Here is a 22,821-nt window from a genome sequence, read left to right as displayed (position 1 = left end):
TACAACATCTTGGAATAGGCTTCAAAGCTGTGAAATATGGCTCCAGAGGTTGATGTACACCATTCCTACCTTCAAATTATTCTTTCTAGGCTGAAATGATTACAAATAGATAATGCAGCTGAAAAAATAAGTTGTTGTGGGTTTAATGCCATTTTCAGCACATGACAGGTGGCTATTCATGGCGGCCAGTATATCTGGTGGGGGAAGAACCTAGGAAAACTCTGTGAAGAACAACCAACCCATGAGAAACTACTGGCAAGCTTTCTCACATACCCATGTTGGTTGAGCCAGAGACTTGAACCCACATGGACAGAGGTGAGATGTCAGTGATCTGTAAAGGCAAGCACCTAAGTCCACTCAGACACCCATGCATGGTCCCTGAATAAATAAGTAAAGAAAGAAGTACATGGACACCTTATTTTATTTAGTATTATTTTCTAACCTAACATTTTGAAAAAGGACATGAAGTTATAATTTACCAACTTGGAAGAGCCTTCATAACTGAAATCCTGGCAAATGGTATCAGCCATCATGAAACTACTTGAAATCAGACTATATAACTGTAAAATATGGCTACAAGGGTAAATAAAAAGGTCCCTTATACACCTTTCCTACCTTCATAATATCCTTTTTAAAAATAATTAATGCAGCCTTAGCAATAAATTAATAAGAAACAAAGAACATACACTATATCTTCATTATATTCTTTTTAGGAAGACTTTTCCAAACATGGCACACAGACATCATGCAAGAATTTGTCGTAGGCCTCATATATATGATATGTGGGTCCATGTAGAAATATTAATAGTTCCTTTAGATCTTTCCTACCTTTAACATTTCTTGTAGGCCTATTCTGAAATTTGTCTTCAGGCATCATCTTAATGGCTTTGAGTAGCCTTCATTACTGTGAAATATACCCCACCCCCAATAAGTTTATTCACAATGACAATTTATTTAACAAATAGCTCTGTGAAACATCCTTAAATAAAATGTTTACCAAATTTTAGTCTTTTTGGCCAGATATCTAAAGCAAACTCTGGGTCCAAACAATACACAGACGGGAACCTTTGCAAAAAGTAGGATAAGTTGGAGAGTTGGAGTAAGAAGTGACCAGGACATGAAAATGATGGGTCCAATAAACAAAACAAAAAATGAAAAAAAAAAGAAAAAAGTAAAATTTTTACCCTTCTGCACAAGTGCAAGCAAACTAACCAATCTGAACCAATGTCTTTAACACAATTGTGCAACTGGCTAAACAAAATCTCTTGGAAGAACATGTTTTTGGATATATTCAGAAGTAACTCTAAAAATGCATTTCCTACTACTATTTTAGGCTAAAATGACAAGAATCTCTAGGTGTTAATGAGACAAGAAGACTGAAGGGTCAATAAAAATCTCAAATCTTTCATGAAATTTCACAGAGGATTCGGTCTGGAGGTTATCACATGCATGCTTCTTCTTTACATTTTTCTCAGAATTGAAAAGATGTATAGCCTTGTAAAAAGTTTTCTGCAGATAAAGTCATATTAAAAAAACCAGAAAACAGGAAAAGATCAAGGAAAGAAAAAACATGAAAAAAATGTACCTAGTCTTTTGTCCTGGGCTAGCTGCTGAATGCAATCTTTCAAAATTTGTTCCATGTTCTATGAAAGAAAACAAGAAAATGCTTAGCAATTCTTTCATCAACACATATTTATAAATAAAAACAGAACAGTTTGAAAAATCATCCATATTTTAATTAAAATATGCTGAAACTGAAAAATGTTACAAGATGACAACATAAAGATATGATTTGAACCACCACAATGGCTGCAAGTTGCTCTGGTAAAGATTTCAACCTAGATTTTGACTATAATTAAAAACTGCCAAAAATTTTTCTCATACCTCCCCTCAAGAAAGTCACATGAATAGTTGGCTCTGGAGATAGTTGACCAATCACCGCTGTCTTGTTGACCTGGTCCTTTTGACAAAGTATGCAGCCTTGGACTAAACTTACTATGCAGAAAGTATTGTCTTATTAGACTCACCATGACCAATAATTTTGATTTTTAGACCTCAAAAATACATAGGCTTCTATATTACCCTAGGTGTAAGTCATCCACAATATTTGCTCAAGGAACTTATGCCAAAACAGCAGCATTTGTGGAAAACCCATTTTTCCTTTAGTTTCAATTACCTTGACCCTTCACCCCCAAATCAATAGGTCTCTTCCATGCCTTAAGTGCAAGCCCTGCATAAGTTATTATGCAAGAACAATTTTTCTTCTTTCAGTTAATGCCCTAATACTTTGACATTTTGACCCTCAAATAAACAGGTTTCATTCTTGCCTAAAGTTTCAGTTATCATAACCTTTGGTGAAGACAAATGGTTGAGAACTGAGATTTCTGTGTAGAAACTATTTTTAATTTTCAGCCACAGTGTCACCTTCAGCTTCGATCCCAAATTCAATATGCTTCTACCTTACTCAACATGCAAGCTTTCCACAAGTTTATTTCAGGGCTGTGATACAGAACTAAAGTTAATGTGCAGAAACCATTTTGCTTGTTTCAGTCAGAGTGGCCTTGACCAATGATATTTTGAACCCCAAATTGATGGGCTTTTTCCTTACTCCAGTGCAATCTATTTACAACATCTGGTAATCATAGATTGGTGGAGAACTAGAGTCAGTGTGTGGGGACAAAATGGGAACCTGATAGACAATATTTAAACTAGATAGGCTCTGGAGCCATAATATTTTGTGGGAATCAGTGAAACAAGAACTAGGTCTTCTTAATGTAAGGTTTCATATCAAATTTTGTTTCAATTCAATCAATTCTCTAAATATTATTGAGTGGATATTGAAGGGCAAAGTTGTAAGTCAAACAGGATGCCATAAATCCATAAAGGTCTGGTGGAAACATGGTGAAAACTGAACCTGACTAAGATCTTGTAAAAGCCTCATACCAAATTTGGTTTCAGTCTATATAGTCCTTCAAAATATCCTCAGCAGAAATGGAAGATTGAAGTTTCTAAGTCAAACTGGGGTCAAATGGCCACAAAATCAAACTTTACCTTTGTTTCTTAATGTAAAGTCTCAAACCAAATGTGGTTTCAATCATTAAGTTCTTTAAAAACATTTGAGGAAATGAAATTTGGAATGGATGCTTTTCTTCTTTCAGTCAGTGACCTTGACTATAACCCATTAACTCTAAAAATCAATAGGAATTTTTCTAATCCAAAGTGTAAGAGGTTCACAAACTTTGGTGAAGGTACATGCCAAGAATTGAATCTTTTGTTTTGAAACCATTTTCAGTTTTCAGCCACAGAGACACTGACTTTTGACCCTAATATCAAAAGGCTTCTACCCTAGGCCAAGCACAAGCCACTGAGAAAGTTTAGTCAAGGTCTGTGATATAGAACTAAAGTTGTAGTGAGGAAACCATTTTCCTTCTTTCAACAGCAGTGACCTTGACCTTTGATCTTTTGACCACCAAATCAATAGACTTCATCTTTACCACAAATGCAAGCCACTGATAAAGCTTAGTCTAAGTCCATGATGTAGAACTAATATTACTGTGGAAACCATTTTTCTTCTTGCAATTTATTGATCTTTAACTTTGACATTTTGACCCTGAAATTGACTGGTTTCTTCCTTACCCCAAATGTATGATATTTACAAAGTCTGGTAATGCTAGACAGAGGATAACTTTATTTTATTGTGTGGAGCTAAGCAGGAATTATATCGATGGACAGATGGACTATATTATAATAAGATACACTCTGCCTCATTATGAATTTATGAAACGAATTGATCCATAATTCATTTTCATTAACCACCATGGGATATTCTTATCACAAATACTGGCTAGGAAGGATACAAAGTATGAGCGAGGGTTAAATATGAGATTATGCTATGGTGAAGATGAATTGAACTCAATCTATGCTACTAAATTTCTATATTAAAAACATCATTTTTCTGCTGCTAATCCATCTAACACAAACTGACAATGTCCATTGCTTCTGTACTAAATGTTTGCAAGTTAAACATATACAGTTATCAACTCCGCTCTTCATTCATTTCTATTTAAAAATGGTTGATAGTACAGGTATTGTCCTCACATAGTTACTAAAATAAATCTAGACTTCACAAAGGTTTCAAATAGCACAAAGCAGTAGAAAATGATTCTCTCTGGATAAAGTGGAAACAAATTACAGGTTATATAAAGCTGAAGCTAATAATCCATCCAAACAACTAAACTGACAAAAGCAAATAGGATCAAGTTCCTAATACCAGGCTACCACAGCAGTGTACTTGACAACCCAGAAAGCATGACCTACAGTTTAAACTGCAACCTTAGACAAGCAAACACCATTCATAATGCATCCCCTTCCCACAATACTACTGCAATGCAACTGAAGCAATCTAGACTTGTCAGAAAACAATTAAAATCACCTCCCCACAAAGTTTCATACCTGTAATACTGGAACAACAAATCTCTCAGAAAATTTCTTTTCCCAGTCATTTCTGGCTCTTTTGGTCATCAATCCACAGAGGTTATCTTCAAGCCTCTCATCTAATAGATTAGATTGTGTTATTAAAAGAAAAGACACTATTTACCTTTTTAACATAAAAAATTGGAAGACGTTTTTGTTGTTCAACTAAAGATATAAATGACAAAGCCTATATATCTTAGATATAAGAGGATTAAAAAGAAGATATTTTATCCTTTTTTCTTTGCTTCAGTTCTGAAGAAAGAATAAAGAAACTGTAAAAACCTTTTTCACAAAATATGTTTGGTATAAAGCATTTTGTTTTATCTATGGACTCATAAAAGCACTTCAGTTTGGAACTACAATTTCTTTGATTTATGTACATAATATTCAGCTACCACATTCAACATAATATCCACAAATGCATTAATAAGTACAAACACATTATTCTGGTTATAAAGGCATACAAATATACAACTGATGCATGGATCTTGATCCCAATATATTTCATGGGAGAGAAGTGGCAGCACATACCCAATAAGAACTTTATGATTATCTTGGAAATATTGACCGTGCATACTTGTTGTCTCATTAGAACTGAACAAATCAATCTCAGACAGTGTCAAATCATGTAGTTTAATAAAAGTAAAAATACTGGGTGAGTGAACTGACCACCATGAACTCCCAACCTGGACAAAGGTAGACAACTGTTTATGTACATTAAATGTGATTGCCAACTGATATCTTACTGCAATATAAATGATTGTGTTGCATTATTTATTGATACATATTTCAACCAAGTTTACCATTTTGAAAAGCTGTATCATACCAACTGTGAGTGTGATTTGCTGAGCCTAAGTTTACTTAAAATAAATAACACGTTTTAGCAGCTGTTTTTATCTTAATTTGGGGAAAAATGAGAAGGAATCGATATGTGGCCATGTTAAAGATGAGAACTTGATGTTTAATGACAAGCAATATATAACTTTTATGGATGTTTGATGTCATGGTGAAATTACTATTAGTCCCTCCTGTATGATATTTGTAACATGCTGCAAACAATTTCAGCATCTTCCTTGCATTTGCATCACTAAATCATCTGAATTTGATAACTGATAAAAACTAATTGCTGCCTACATCAATATCAGATCCTTTACTTAAGTTATTGAAACTAAATTCATAGTTGTGATTCTGATTGTGAAAACTCGAGTAAGTACTGAATGAAATCTGCGACCTCCATTTTGGAGAGTGGAGAATATGACCCAGTCACTTTAAATAGCAGATTCTGACCAAAGCATAAACAGTGACCATGTGATCTGATGTAATGACTATTCACACCAATGAATGTAGTATAATTGGGGGTTTTCCCTGAGAGGTGGCGCTACAAAAACCCACTTAAAATGGCTGATGTTTACAGCAGGCATTGAAAGGCACTTTCACGAGAATGGTGTAGAGGCGTCAAAAAGTGCTTCCATGTGAATCGGGTAGAGGAGTCCAAAGGCACTTCTATGAGAATGTTGTACAGGCATCCAAAGGCGCTTATATGAGGTAAAGGGTTAAACTTGCTCCTTAAAAAAAACTGTAAGAAAACCCCAACAAATTCTGCAGACCATCTTTTTGAAACTAAGATGAAATAGTTTCTTGGTGATTTTGGTATTTTAGTAGCTGTTTCCTGTGATACAAGTATGGAATAATGATGTGCACAACCTGTGTCTAAAAGGCCATAAACCTACTTTTAAACCAAACTTTCTTTCAGATAAGGAAATCAAATTACATGTGGGCACTGTCCTGTCTGATATGTCAAGAGGGGGCAATGCCTTCTGAAAGTATTTTATATGTTATGCTTTTTAAAGACAAGATTAATAACATCACCGAGTGGGGTGGATTGCTCCCAATATTTTGGTGATTTCCTGATATGTTATCAATCAAAAGATATGCATACAGCTGAAAGATAATTGCGACAAAATATGAACAAGATTAAAAACTGGACAACTGCCAATGGTTTTAAATTCTCAAAATGAAGTATGCATTTCTGTTGTCTGTGAAGACAACATGATTCCTTTAAACTCGTGCTGGACTGAACATTTACACTGGCTGTTGAGGAAACAAAGTTTTTAGGGTATTGTCTTTGATAGAAAACTCATCTTCATTCCACAAATTAAGAAACTGAAAGCCCTTGACTTACTCAAAGCAGCACACACTGATGGGGTGCTGATAGAAAAGTTGTTCTTAACCTAAATAGAAACTTTGTTAGAACCAAACTGGAATCCTTTGTGAGAGAACTTGTGAGGCTAATTTGCACTGGTAAACTAGACAAAGTGGAACAGTCAGATCTGTATGAGTTAAAGAAACACACATCATTCTCTGTTGCCTTGAATTTTTACTGAAGAGTTTGTGATGAACACCAATGTTTCTTCTAAATCAGATTTAACTGTAGTTGAACCAGTGTGGAAGTGTCAGCCAATTTTGAAGGCAAAATGTCAAATGACAGCTGTGATTCAGTTAAGAAGGAGCCATCTGCAAAATGAACCAAGCTTAGCAAAACTGAATTTTAGAACTCCTGGTTGATGGACTTTGACTTTGGCCATTTATTCTTTGCATATAGTACATTATTCTTTGTATATAGTACAAGCACCATATCGGGATTATTCATTTAGGAGTGTATGACATCTGTCAACATAACACCAACTGACCAAGCATTGACATAATGCATGAATGTAGAGCTCAATTCCCAAAGTGACATATTTAAACATTCTAACTAGTGTGAACACTGCATATCTGACAGCAACGCAGATGCATAATGATCATTTTCAAAACTGAGAAAAATTCAACAAGATCTTTTGGCAAGTTTGAACAAATTTACCAACATGTCTCTGGTCAGTGCAAAGTTCAACTCTAATGACACATCACTTTCAAACCTCCCACTGAACTACTGAGAACAATAAGGACTATATCTAGTTATGATGGTATTCCAGTGAATCTTTTATTTAGTCTCCATGTGGCTGAGAATTTGTGAGTGTCTTTATATATGTTTGATTGTGAGGTTATGATATTTGACAATGCAAAGGGAAAAACTATTTAATTTGGAACGTTAGGTTTGTTTGGAAGACAAACAAATTACATTAGTTGAAAAAGAATACATTTTCTTGAGGTCAAGGAATAAAAAATATCCTGGTTTGAAATAAAATTCCCCAAAATTAACTGACCTTTCCTGAAGTCAATAAAAAAAAATCATTTTGAAAATGCGATAAATGTTTCAAAGAAAACAAATATTTAGTTAATTCAAATCTGAATTTCCAGTCATTTTCTAAAGTCTTATATGTGCAGATAATTTATTTCCAATTGTACCAAATTGCCTCTTTGAGGGTGCACACACTTACTCTCCAACCCCCCCCCCCCAAAAACATCTTACCCATTAGTGTAAAAAAAACCCCACTGTCTGGGAGGTTGGGTGGCATGCACACATAACATAATTCAGGGTCCATGCGGGACTAAACTTTGAGGGCAAAGTGACTTCTCTACTCTAATGTGGTGAAGAAATAGGAAGAAGTGAATGTTGACAACAGTCACTTAAAATAGCTGTGTCGCTAAACTCTTTAAACTTTGTGAAAATGTTAAAATTTTATAGGATTATTCAAGCAAATCTGTTGTATCACTTTGTTTTTTTAAAAACAATAGGTAACCTCGAAAATAGGTTAGTATCAAAAACTGGTAACAGATCTCAAGATATAAGCCTTCTCTTCCTACTTTTACCAGATGAAATATGAAATTAACTTAAGCTTGTCTATTTCTGGAAGTAATTCAAGTTCATCAAACTCTGGTAAGTCATAATTTGCTTGTGACAGGGTGATAAATGCATGCAATTTCATTCACTTCCTCAAGATGCATGTTTGTCATATAATTTTCATCAGGAATCTTGCAGATTTAAATTTAATTGGAGACATAATGACTACAACAACAGTGGCAACAAAAAGGGTGGTGGTGTTTGAAGACTTTCCTTTCTCTCTATCTAGGTGAAAGGACAGGCAATGGATGGAGAGACTATTTCACCTGAATCACCCCCATCATAAACTCTGGTATTACCAATAACTTACTCTCATTATGTCTTTCCATCATGCCAGACAAAATACTATGCATAATTATCAAAACATCATCCAAGCTTTTGCCAAGAGTGTTGTGAAGGTCATCCAGGTCATGATCAATATGCTTCCATAGAAATTGGGAAACTGTGTCAACAGTTATGTCTGATTTGATAAATTGACAAACAGCCTGAAAAATAAAGAGCTAGATTATTATGATATAACCATACAGAATCAAAGTCATGACAAACAGTATACAGTATTATTAATCCCATACAAATCTTTTAAATGAATGTACTTACCAACTTTCAGAACTGTGCAAGTAACACTTTATGAAAAATGAATCTACTAATGAAATAAAAGAGGACCAAGTGGGTTCGACATTGCTCAGCTGCTTACATAACTTAACAACTGACTGTTTCACTAAGCATGCATAAATAGTATTATAAAGTAGTCCTGAAGGAATACATTCCATGTAAACTAGCTTGTAAACTTATATATCATGTTGATTTTACCCACTTTATTATATGCTGACAATTTTTTTTCTAAAACTGAATCCATAATAAATGAGCACTGTATCTTGCTCATGACTGAAGTCATCCAAGATCATGATGATAATAAACTCCGACAGATCAAAATAATGAGTTCAAGAGTGGTCAGTCAAGCCCAGAGAATCAGTTGCAAGATCATTTCTTTAAGATGCCTTGATCTCACTCATTAACGAAGAAGTCCAAGATCCCAACGACTGAAGCATGTATTCCAAGTATGATCAAAATTAGATCATAAATATGGCTTCTTGAATGGTAACAAGTTTAGCCAATTAGAAGCAGTATTATCTCATTAAAATTCATGGATCTTGTTCATTATCATGACCCATCCAAAACTCTGATGATATAATACAATATTTCAAGTTTGATCAAAATGGCTCTCAGAAAGCTCTATCCACACAAGATCTTGATGATGTAAACATATTTCAAGTTTGATCAAAATCAGATCAGAAAATGGCTTCCTGAGTGGTAGCAAGCTCAGCCAATCAGATGTTAGATCACTTAATTAATGTGTGGTTCTCTCTCATTACAGAACTCATCTGGGATCTTAATGATGTAAGCATTAATTTCATGTTTTATCAAAATCTTATCAGAAATATAACCCCCGAAGTGATAACAATGTTATCCAAAATCTTTATGATATAAACCCATATAGCAAGTTTTAACAAAGAAGGATGAGAAATATGACTTCCTGTGGGGTAACAAGCTCAGATGATGAGATGCAAGATAACCTCATCATTATACACAGATCTCGCTCATGAATGAGCTTGTCTGATATCTTAATATATAAGCATATATTCCATGCTGATCAAAGTCATTTCAGAAATACAACCACCAGTGTTATAACAAGCTCAGTCAATCAGATGCAAGATCAGCTAAATAATGTGGGGAATTATGATCATTATTGAATTCATGTGAGATCTTATGTTTGATCAAAATCAGATCATAAATATGGCCTCCTGAACGGAAACAAAGTTAGCAACTCTGGTACAAGACTACCTCATTAATATGCATAGATATCACTCATTATCAAAATAATCTGAGATTTTGATTATTTGAACCCATTTTCCAAGTCTTGTTGAAATCATATCAGAAATATGGACTTAAGAATGGCAACAAGCAATTGTTGATAGAAAGCTGGACAATGGTCAGGTCAGCTAAAATATCATTTGGGTGCATGTGTGGGGTGGGGTAAAACTAATTTTAAGACTGTAACACTTACCTGTTGGTACAGCATAGCTGTTATTCCAGGATAAAATTACCCTCATCCATATAATAAACATTCATCATCCTATGGGTGAATCTCCATGGAAAATTTAGGGATGAAACCAGAATATAACACAGACCCAGTCTGCTGTCATGGTCACTGGCTCATGTGCCATATTTCAGGACCAGACTACCATAAATTAGTGAATATAACATGCAAGTTATCCAAGTTTTTCCCTATCATGCCCTCCCCCATAGGGTATATATATATCTGCATGTAATACATTTTGAATTTTACTCATATTACCATGTTGTAGTAATATTTTAAAAGACTCATGTCCTATTTCAAACAAAGTACCAAGTACGAAATAGTAAACAAGTCAAATGTTGATGATATAGCTATATTGTAAATTTCAGCTAAATTTTCTCACAGTTTAATCAACATAACATCAGCATCTTCAATTCAATAACTTAATAATTTATGAAGAGTGGCAATGTTGTTGTGTTTACTAAAATCTTAACTCGGCTAGGTGTGCTTCACTGATGGTCTAGACCTGTGATGCTGCATCTGATTTGCTCTCGTAGTCAGATTGAGAGCTAGATGAGTCAAATTCCGGAAGTATTTCATATTCATGGAATCCCATTTTAAACTGCAGCCAGTGTTATTCTTGTCCAAGCTGTTACACCCTAACTGACGACAGTGTTTATTGTAAAATTGGAAGGTGTGTAGTTCATGCTATCTGGCGATTATTTACAGGTAGATGATAATTTTATTGATTTTGAATAAATGGACATGTGCAGCTTTGTTCATGCATTTAACAAAGAAAGCAAGTGGCATTATTGTGGAATGGTTGAGATGGCTTGAAACTAATTTTCACCTGTCCCAGTTTAGTTGAAATGGCCCTGCTGTGGTATGAACTTTTACCATGTGAGCATGTGGATTGAAATATAAACAGTTTAGGGATTCAAAAGTAAATAGACAGAATGATTCACCATACTTTAGTATTTTATACAATGTTTATAATAAATAAATTACAGACTTTGGTTGTTTACTATTCTTTACATACACTTGTGGGTTATGTATGTCCACAGGTCTCTATTTTTTTTTTTACACACAACAGAAAAACTGAGTAATACATGAATGCATGTAATACTTAAATGTGTGTTATATTCCCTAATTTACAGTACTCATGGGACATCAGAGTGAGGTGGGAGGAGGGAATCTGGCAATACTTTTTGGACAGGTATGTAGTATTAGAATTAGTTTTACACGACCAAAACAACATCAGAATACCATTAATACATGACCTGCTGTTACTGCATAGCTGAATCTGCTGGTGCAGTGGGAGGCTGATGGCCTCAAGAATTGATACAACCAAGGATATAATCAGACTTATCCTTTAATAATACTATAAGTTAGTATCCGCATCAGCTACATTTTGTGCCATGATTACAGGCCCAGAAAGAAAAAAAATGGCTTCACTTCTTCGCACTAAGGGACGAAGGTAGGATGATAAGGTCACACGTGATTCCATAGTTTGGCCATCATAACATCCTTTGTTGACACAAGGGTTAGACAGACAAGAGGTAGCAGTGGCTTGGACCTCACAATTTTAATCATCATGAATTAAAGAACCCTATTGGTCACGGGCTAATAAGTGCTTTTGACTGTTTGTCCAGTGTATCTAGAAAGTGTGGATACCACAATGTCAGCAGAGCACTTTAAGGGGAGAAGATGCTTCCTTCCCTTTCTTCTCCTTTTAGAAGCAGAAAACAGAACATTAATGCCCTGACTGGGTATAAAAGTCAATCTTGATCATCCCAACATATAAGTGAGAGAAGGAATCTCTTACAGGGAGTGGAGATACTAAAGGTAGATAGTTTTTCGCTGAGAAACTGGGTTGGCAGAGGAGAGATACTAACTTGCAATTACCACTGAACCCTAGACAACCATGTTTAATAGACAGGACAGGAAACTTGTTTCTTCATCTTCTGGACACAGTGAAAGCAGGAAAAGATCCAAAGAGTAAGATTCTTGAAGGATTTTCTGGACCAAAAGACTCATGGTGATGGTGGATAAATAATGATCATAAGATACAAGAGAGGTTCCGTTTTGTTATAAGTAAGTGAGACAATGGTCTCTGCAGCTCAAAAGCTTATCAAGGTCAACAATGTGAAAATCTGAACCAATGGATGGTCTTTTAGAAAACTTGAGGGGTTTGATAAGGTTGCCCAAATAGCCTACAATAGTACAAACTGGGTGTTTTTGCTCTTCAAAAAGGAAAGAAAGAAAATCAGCAACTGCACAAAAAGAGAAGCAGCTAGGATAAATGCATTTCCTTCTGCACCAATCACAAAAGAGTCTCCACTTTGCATCATAGACATTGAAACTGCAGCATCACCTAGCATGGAAGATGCATTCAGCAACTTTACTTGAAAACTGTCCTGGCAGAAAATTTACTTGACAAGATCCAAGCTTACAGGTGGAGAGCTTTGCATAGGAGACAGCCCCTGGGCTGAAACAGAAAGTCCCTCCTCCGAGACAATGTGCTATGCAGGTCTATAAAAAGCTTGAGAAAACTGCTGAATCACAATTACTGGGGCCATGTGGGACTGGGGTGACGTCACTCCCAGTTTGGAAAAGGTGCTGTTCATCCCTCATGTAAGGATGTGTCTTACTCTCCACCTTAGTCATTTCTCCCTAGGAAGGTTCCAGGACATCATAAGTCCTCAAGTCTTATATATCTCCAAAGAAATCAACAGTGTGTGCTTCTGAGATCTGGGTGTATTCATCTGATATGGGTTAGATATTCCCTTCCAAGTCACTGAGAGACCCACAAAGAAAGCCTGAGTGTTGAGAGGAGGAAGATGGCTCTCCCTTCCTCCACTAATATATATATAATGGCTCTCAGATAGGTCAGATCAGACAGCAGAATGGGTACCAATCTGTTTGTCTGCAACTCATGCAAGAAAGGCAAGTGGTCTGAGTATTCCATGTGGCCATCTTATGAGTAATATGAGTAATTAATAATATGAGTAATAAACAAGTAAGCACATACAAGGTCATGCAATGTATTGATAGCACTCACCATAGGTATAAAGAGGATGGTGAGTGGTGTGACACTTATAATTTACTCTAATGTATAATTCTGGAAAACAGTGCTAATCCCAGTGAGGAAGGTACTACTGACATATGGCAATACTACCCCAAGTATAAGATTTAATAAAACCAATCATGTGTGTTGTTTTTGCAAATATTCTGAACACACAAAAACAAATTGCTGGTGTGTGACTAAAATGAATGTAAAGCAAATTGAATAAAGCTTTAAATGATGTTTTCTATAAAAAGAAAAAGGGAAAGTCTAACAAGGAGGTTTTTTGGTTCTAGCAATTAAGGGAGATAATACCTACCCATGGTCTGGAATAAAACAAAGTAATAATCACAAATGAAAAATACAGATCACCCACACACCACAAGGACGGGGTGGGGGCAAAATTAATCAGGTCACTGACAGAATTTTTCTGAAATACTCACACAAGAGTCTAAATCCACAAATAAAAAAAGTAATGGACTGAGTGTATTACTTCTGAGAATTACGGAAACCCATGCACATTCAGTGGATATGATGTGAAGGTAAAAAATTCGGCAAGCAACATTGCATAAGATTGCACTGCATAAGGCATCCAGAAAAAATAATGACTACAGTGCATGTGCCAGAGACCTGGGCAGTAGACTGGGTCTGTGCTGAATTCTGGTTTCTTCCCAGAATTCTCTATGGAAGTTTATCCATTGAAGGATGAATTCTATTATATGTATGAGGGTAATTCCATCCCAGAATAACTAAGCTATGCAATACTGACAGGTAACATGTTGATATTAAGCAACATAATATTGATACCTACAGGAGCAACAGTGATGACTGCAATGCCACCTGGAAAGTGATACCCTTTTCTCGCCATTGAATTCCAACTTAAGCTGCAACAAAACTATCATGAACAGCACATTATACACCTGCCCCATACATAATAGCGCTCTGTGTAGGCACTTATAAGGCATAGCTGGTCTTAGTGAGCTGGACCTCTAGTCAAAGTATGAAATCTTTAACTAAACTTAATGTGCAGAAAACATTTTATTTTATTAGACATACCATGACAATGACCTTTGACCAACTGACCCCCAAATCAATAGGTTTCTTTATTACTTTAAGAGAAAGCCGTTAAAAAAATTTCTTCAAGTCACTTCGATCTTGATATTTGATCTTCTGACTTTACATCTTAAGTGCAGCCCTACACCTTGAACTTCAGTCAATGAATGTAGTCTAAAACAATAGTTATTATGTAAAAATATTTTTCTTTACAAATAATAGGCTTCTTTCTTACCCAGAGTATGAATCATCCACATTATTTGGTATAGGTACACTGGCAAGTATTAAAAGTTTCGTGCATAAAACATCTTTCATTTTTTTTAACCCAGTAACCAGTGACCTTGACATAAGACCCTGAAATCAACATCCTTACACCATGCTCCAACTGCAACCCATTGACAAAGTTTAGTCTAGGTCTATCATATGCAAACAAAAATTTTATGTATAAATAATTTATCTTGCAGATAGTGACCATGACCTTTTGACCCCCAAACTGATTTCTTTTTTTATCAGATGTGCAACCATCCATAAAGGTTGGTAATTTACAACTAATGTTATTTAACAGAAACTATTTTTCTTTTTTTACTCAAAGAGACCCTGACCTTTTGACCTGGAAATCAATTGACTTCTTCCTTACTTCAAATGCAAGCATCCTGCAAAGTTTAGTAATGATAGGTGGTGGAAAACTCAGGTTATTGTGTGGGAACAAACTAGGGAAAATATGGACAAATATATGGATGGACTGATACATGGTTAGATGTCATAACATTATAACAGGTATGTGCAAAATATGGCCAGTGACCTTGTCATATCCAGTTTTTTAAATCATACAGTGTGGCTTTAAAAATTGCTTATCTGACCCATGTCCTGTTGAAAATTGCAAATGGCTGCATTAAATACTCTTTGCTATGGGACTCTAGTATATAAAAACAAACCAATGAATCAATGTTGGCTCCAAGCATCATGGTGAGATGGGTCAGAAGACGAATGATGCCACAGTAAGCAGGAGTAAGACTTCTCTCTGGACCAATCTGTGTCCTGTTCTCAGCATGGCCTAGAATGTGTCCGGTTTCTGTACGATCCACACTGCAGAGGAAAAAATATAGTAATTTGCAGTGCTAAATGTGGCAAAAACTCTGGCCATACTGTTTTGATATATCTGGTATTTTTTTAATTTTGCAGACTTGTTTAAAAAACAGCTAAAATTTAATCTTTGTCAAATGTGCTATAGAGAGATTTACTTATAATTTGATCTATGCTACCTGAGAATGAAAATACAACAGGTGGTAGAATGTAGGTCACAATGACCTACTCTGGTATGGTCATGTAGCAATTCTCTGGATGCATGCACATACAGCTCTTCTTCAAAGCACCCTTTGACATAATTTCCGGTTTTCATCAGCTTAAAGACTTAGGCAGCCACTTACTTAAGTTGGACTAATCAGCAATGACTGTTATTCTGTAATTACCATGTTCTGTATTATCCAAAAAACTACAGGACACCAGAAATTGCCATCAGCACAAAAATATGTGCCATATCTGCCAGCTGAGCATCTATAACATGCCAATCTCATGAAACCTTAAAATAGTTCATTCTTCTTTTGATATGATCCAGTGCATATGTAACTAAACAACCTCTACAGACAGTACATGTGAAGCCCTCATACAAAAAATAAAACCTTTCAACATTTTGATTGTAAACAAAGTGACTTAAATTTGATTATTAACACTCCTGGGAGGCAAAAACAGAAACAATTTTTCCATATTAATATGCTCAGAGAATTTGTTGATTGAGATAGCTCTATTAATCTTTCACCTAATTTAGTTGTACCTGGCCCACACAGTGAAGATTTAAACAATGTCATGCAATTGGACTGTAGTGACTTTGGTTTGACCAATCTTCAGAATTCAGAAATATTAAACAATCTAGACCAGATACTTCCACATCCATTCACAAGAAAATGTGTGTGTGATTTGGATTTTTAATGTAGCTTTAACAATTTTTCAGTCATATTGCTACAATGTCTGCAGCGTGGCAGTTTATAGTGATGTCCAGCACTGGGACATCATGCTGCAGACATGTAGCACCATGTCCCACCCAGTCACATTATCCTGACACCAGGCCGACCAGTCCTAACACTAACCTCTTAATGCTGAGTGCCAAGCGAGGTAGCTGTTAGTACCATTTTTGTAAGTCTTTGGTATGACTTGGCCTAGGATTGAACCCACGACCTCCCGCATCCGAGGCGGATGCTCTAACCACTGGGCCACCGGAGCAGTCTCAGTCACAAGAAAAGAGTGAACCTAAACAACTATTATATGAATATGAGCACTTGTCTCCAGATGTTCCATCATGAAGAAAAAAAATATACCATGATGGTGAAATTGTAGATTCAACACCTGTGCATCAGCATCATTCAGGATGAAACCTCTCAAGCAGGAATGTTTCAAAAAAGAAATTCAATATTTGCTGGAGAATAATATCACAGAACCAATTAAAAGTAACTGGAATTCACCATGTATTCTGCAGAAACTAGATACTACTTTCCGTATGTGTAATGACTATAGAAAAAGTGAACAGTGTCACTAAAACAGATTCATTTCCTATGCCAAGAATCAATGACTGCATTGACAAAATTGGAAATGCAAAATATGTCATCAAGTTTGACCTTTTAAAAGGATTATGGCAAATTCCACTGAAGGAAAGAGCAAAGGAAATTTGGGATATATAACTCCAGATGGACTTTATCACTATAAAATGATACTATTTGCTATGAAAGGTTTTCTTACAACTTTCCAGCATGTAATGAACATGATATAATAACACTTGGAAAGATCACTTGGAAACCATTTGGAAATTCTTTGATTGACTCAGTGATGCAAATATGATAATTAATTTAGCAAAAGTTAGTTTTGTTGTGCTTGTGTTACATTTTTAGGATATGTTCTGGGAAAGAGTCAAGTTAAACCTGTGGAGGTTTTTGAAAAATTAAAGGCCATACTTAAGAGTGCACCAGTTCTTTCAGCCCCAAAGTTTAGTCCATAATTTAACATTTCTGTTGATGTAGTGATGTGATAGGTGGAGTATCAATTCAAGATGACAAAAATGGTGTGGATCATCCAGTGTGCCATATTTCTAAAAATCTTAACAAGCACCAGAGAAATTATTCTACAACTGAAAATGAATGTTTGGCTTTGATATTGGTTTTGCAACACTTTTAAGTGTATATTAGTTTAGCTCCTTCTCCAGTCATTGTACTCAGTGATCACAACCACCTTACAAGGCAAAAAATAAAAATCTGAAATTATTAAGATGATAATGTAGGAATACAACAATGACTAAGCAAATTAAAAAGAAAAGATAATCTGATTGCAGATGCACTTTCATAAGAACAATATTACTTTATTTTTGTATATATTTTGTATCATTAATAAGACATCTTCCTATGTAATTTTAATTATTATAGTATCATACGTTTGACTAACATGTAAAATGATGCCTTATTATGTAAATCTTTTTTTCTTTATGAGGGGAGGTGTGATGTATATATTTAATGTGCGTTTGACTTTTGTTCATGATTGCAGATCATAACAATCATTTTGTAATAACATATATATCTAATTTTTGTCCATGAGTGTAGACAAGACTTTAAGATAATTTTTGTAAACAATTTGACTTCTATTTAAGTTCAGAACATTGGTTTTCCCCTTGGGAATTTCTAGTGTACCTGAAATTTATATTGTTCTTTACTAAAATTTAAGTAAAACACCTGATTTTAATTACAACTTAGAATGTTCAAGAAATGAACTTTTGATCCTCATCTTAGTCCTCTTATTGTGTTTTAGGTTTTAATATTAAGGTTAGTTACATCAAAATTATTAATTTCTATTATAACATCTGTGGTAGAATCAGTCTTTTAGTTGTGTTCAGTTAAAATTTGAGAGGATTAATTTATTTAAATTATTTATTGCAATTACAAAGTGCTCACTGATACTTTCAGAGTAAATCAGTATTTTGGGATTATTGCAATTTCATTTAAAGCATTCTGGATTATATATTTGTGATACATCAAAACTGTTGGCACATCACCATCTTTAAGACTGTTGGCACATCAGCACATTCAAGATTGGAATTTATTTAGAACACTGCTTGAATTCAGTTGGAATACTCTATACTTTTGCACTTGTGATAGAGCTGTTAGGGAAACTTGGGATTTAATTCATTATAATTTGAGTCCCTTCTAAATTTTCACTTTGTATTCAAGGGAAATAAATTATTTGTTGAATTTGGCTAAACTTGTTGGTTTTCACTTCCTTCTATGTTTTAGTTTAAGACGATATACTTGTAACACTCTAAAGATGAATGATTTAGATAGGTCCATGAGGAAGCTTGAACTTTCACAGGCTTTAATTTTCATGACAGACAGGTCCCTACTTGAAAGCTCTTTTGAGAGTTAATGCAAGCGACCTAGCAATGGTGGAGGCTAAAATATCATCTTGAACTGATGCCATGGAGTGTTGCAAAAGCAGTTGCAACCTTGTCTTTATCCTTCTAACCATCCATATAGCCACAGGAATTTCTGATTACAATGAATTTACTTCGATAAATGAGAGATTAACCTGGACAACTTTTGTAATAGCAAAGATCAAATATTATTTTTGGGCTTTAATAAACAATATAATGGTTTGGTGATAGAGAATTTACAGAACTGGTAACATTGATTTATTTACTGTTTCTAGATGAAGATGAATGGTGAATGAAACATGGTTTTTGAGCATACAATATATGGCATTTCAACCTTAAGGTGATATCATATCTGCTATTTTACTAAAGGGGTTAATTTTGTTTATTTGTCAATCTAATGCACTGCTTTCACTGAGGTAAATGTTACTTGTATATTTATTACTCAAATTAGTTTCGTCTGTTGCATTCAAATGAAAGACAGTGAGGTTACTACAGACCATAATGCTCAAAATATGATTGATGTTTGCTTCACTGAATGCCACTCAATTCATTTAAATGTGACTGTGATGTTTGAATATATAATACGACACAGCAATAACATTCATACTTCATGCTGACACGGCATGCTACTTTAATTGTTAGTTGCTCAGTTTATATGAAAACTGTGGCACACTTTAAAGCCCATCATACACCGATCTAATACAGAAGTCATTTGAATAAAGGAAGCAATATTTCTTGGATGTATTTGCATGATGTCTTTCAAAATAACAAAAACTGAAATTGTTTAATCTTGTACACATTGAAATGATCATGCATCACACTCTGATAGCATTAACTTGGACCTTACTGGCACTGACAAGGAGCTGCTTTCATGTACAAATTCAGAAAAAGTATTTTTTATATCAGATAATTATGTCAAAATCATTTTCTATACAGAAACAGAGTTTGATCATCTCAACAAAATTTTGTGACATTCTTTTGAGAATTAATTTCTTTGTGTTTGAAAATCAGTCACTAAATATGACTATAGGTTAAACAATTTTACTTAAAGAAAAGTTCTCTGTTTGACACTTCTGCTTCATCAATTGTTAACCAGGCATTTTATCGATTGCTAACTAGGCATCCTTAAGTGAGAAGTAACTGTAACGCTCTTTGACCATTGTGTTGGGTGCATGTGACAGCTATTCATTATCATGACCTCAAAGTAACTCATCCACCATCCGAATGATGGAAAATTACGTTAAGGATAATTAACATGAGATAAATGAATTAATAATATAAATTTAAAGAATTTCTTATCTAAATGAAGAGTCTGAACAAGGAAGTTTTCTCAAATATTTTTGTATAAATACAATCATCAGTTAAATGGTGGTGTGTGTGTGTGTGTGTGATTTGTGCTTTTAACATAGCTTTAACAAATTTTTGGTCATATCGCTATGATGTCTGCATTGTGGCAGTTTATAGTGAAGGCTAGCACTGAGGCATCATGCTGCAGACATGTAGCACAATGTCCTAGCCAGTCACATTATCTTGACACCAGGCCAACCAGTCCTAAAACTAACAGCTGAGCGCCTAGCAAGGCAGCTGTTTGCACCATTTTTATAAGTCTTTGGAATGTCTCAGCTGAAGTTCGAACCCATGACCTCATGCATCCAAGGCGGATGCTCTAACCACTAGGCCACCAGAGTGGTCCTTAAATGGAGGTTGGATAAAGTCAAGTAGACTGTAGAATATTTCTTATCAATGTTTCAATGAATCTGTGATTGATAACTTGATAAAGTCTGTTACTAATACTAATATAGTAAAAGAATGCAGAAAAATAAATGGAAAATGTTTATATGTTGGAAATGCAAGGAAGGAAAACATGAAGTTTGCTCACTCCTCGTTCATCTTTAGCTGAAGATTAACAATTAAACAAAACTTAGATATTGTAAATATCTTTGAAGCATTTAATCTGGCAAGTTGAGAAAACAGCTTACCTGTAAAAAATTTTATAAAAAGCACTTTATTTTCAGATTTCTACATTCACCTAGATTTACTAACATGAAACATCTTATTTGATCTAATTTAAACATAAATTGGGTAAAATATCATGTTTTATGTTTATTTTTTAATTTGGAAGGGAATTCTCAAACATATATTGCTAATCTTGGCAATCTGGAGTTGTGTTATTAGTTTGAATCTACAATAGACAAAGAGATGAAAATGATGACCCTAATATTTACATGGTTCCCACACTTTTCTAAACAAAAATTTCCTGGAATATACAGGAATATAGTCATCTTTATCACATAATACTACAAATGAAGTCATATCAAAATCAAATGAAAAAATTGGTAATAAACTCAGCCAATTAGATGCAAGATTACAGCATTTATATGTGTCGATCTGTTCATTACTGAACCCTTCCAAAATCTTGATGATATAAGTCCATATTTCAAGTCTGATTAAAATTGAATCAGAAAATGGTCTTAAGAGAGGTAGCAAGCTCAGCCAATCACATGCAAGATAACACCTCATTAATATGTATGGACCTTGTTCATTAATGAACCTGTCTGAGAGCTTAACAATATAAGCATATACACCAAGCCTTATCACAATCAGATAAAAAATATGGCCTCTAGAGGTTAATCAAGCAGATGCAAGACCACCTCATTAATATGCATGGATGTTACTCATTATCAAACTCATATGAGATTTTAATGATAAAACACATTTACAAGCTTGACTGAAATCAGATAAATAATATGGACATCAAAGTGATAACAAGCAATTCTTGATGGACAAACAATGTATGAAGGTTCATGAATGACACATGATGCATGACATAAACAAAAGCTCACTTGGCTTTACAACCAGGTGAACTGAACACTGCTGGTCTAGTTGTACTAACTAAAATGTGTGCTGGACAGAGGGACTGATGGATGGATAGATGGATGGATAGACGGAAGGAACAAGAGGAGTACTATCTAGTATATAATATTTATATACCTGGAGAAGCAAAACATTGTTTCATTTCGTTCATAGTTACCCTGGATCAAGAATATTCCCTGCGAGTAGCACATGTGATTTGCCTCCGATCTCCAGACCACATTTTGGACATTTACTTACTGACCAAGGGCGACCACACTGTAAAAACAAACAAAGAAAAGAATATTAATGGAAATGTACCCTCAAGAGTCCTGAATATTCAGCTTGATTTAGTTCATTTTTAACATCACCAATAGCTGGACCACATCCTTGTGTACCCCTTCTGTAAGCTGATGACTACATAGTAATTTCATGCATCAAATTTTATACACAACTCAAGATCTGAAAGTTTGCATAATTTTTTTATTATCTACATAAAACTGCTATGTACATTAAACACTGCTGACCCCCTCCCTTTCTTCAACCAACAGACCTACAATATAATAATCATGCAAACAATGTTATCAAATTCTAATCATTGTGAACTACAAGTGTCACAGCGGTAAAACTTGAGTCTGGAAACCTTTCTCAAAACACATCAATCATTTTCAAAAATAAAATATCTACAGTAAATTTGTTTTCTCTCTGGGGGTACTCACATTGAGAAAGTAATTAGCTAGAGCACAAAGATGATCCTTGGCTTAAGGCAGGTTGATCACAACATTAGTATACAGCTTATAATAATAATAATAAAATTAAAATATAATAGTGACGATCATGTCGTTATTTAAATAGGGTAACACAATTAGTTAAATACAACTAATCTCCCTTGAGGTCCTCTACAAAAAAGTAAATAGTTATGTGCATGAAGATATATACACACACACACATAAAAAAAACTATGGACAAGTAAGCACATCTATCTATAATATGTATAAATACATACTTAAAACATTATGCAAGAAGGAGGATTTAGCTGCATATATAGATTTTTGTTT

General features: G+C 34.7%; 1 protein-coding gene across 1 annotated transcript in view; it reads right to left on the bottom strand.

Moving 5' to 3' along the window:
• The window catches only part of LOC149786031 (E3 ubiquitin-protein ligase rnf213-alpha-like), a 451,244-nt gene that overhangs the window by 49,464 nt on the left and 378,959 nt on the right, over positions 1-22,821 (bottom strand). The window contains exons 82-86 of the mRNA XM_089978103.1: positions 21,945-22,042; positions 15,384-15,534; positions 8,565-8,739; positions 4,453-4,553; positions 1,586-1,643 (exon numbers count right to left, since the gene is read on the bottom strand). Coding sequence (XP_089834229.1) covers positions 1,586-1,643; positions 4,453-4,553; positions 8,565-8,739; positions 15,384-15,534; positions 21,945-22,042 — 583 coding nt within the window. The remainder of the gene's footprint in view (positions 1-1,585; positions 1,644-4,452; positions 4,554-8,564; positions 8,740-15,383; positions 15,535-21,944; positions 22,043-22,821) is intronic.

The sequence above is a fragment of the Sinohyriopsis cumingii genome, chromosome 12 (genome assembly GCF_028554795.1).
Source record: "Sinohyriopsis cumingii isolate HCF-2022 chromosome 12, ASM2855479v2, whole genome shotgun sequence".
Classification (NCBI taxonomy): Eukaryota; Metazoa; Mollusca; class Bivalvia; order Unionida; family Unionidae; genus Sinohyriopsis; species Sinohyriopsis cumingii.
The sequence above is the reverse complement of the archived record's forward strand: the minus strand, read 5'-3'. Positions and strand labels throughout refer to the sequence as shown.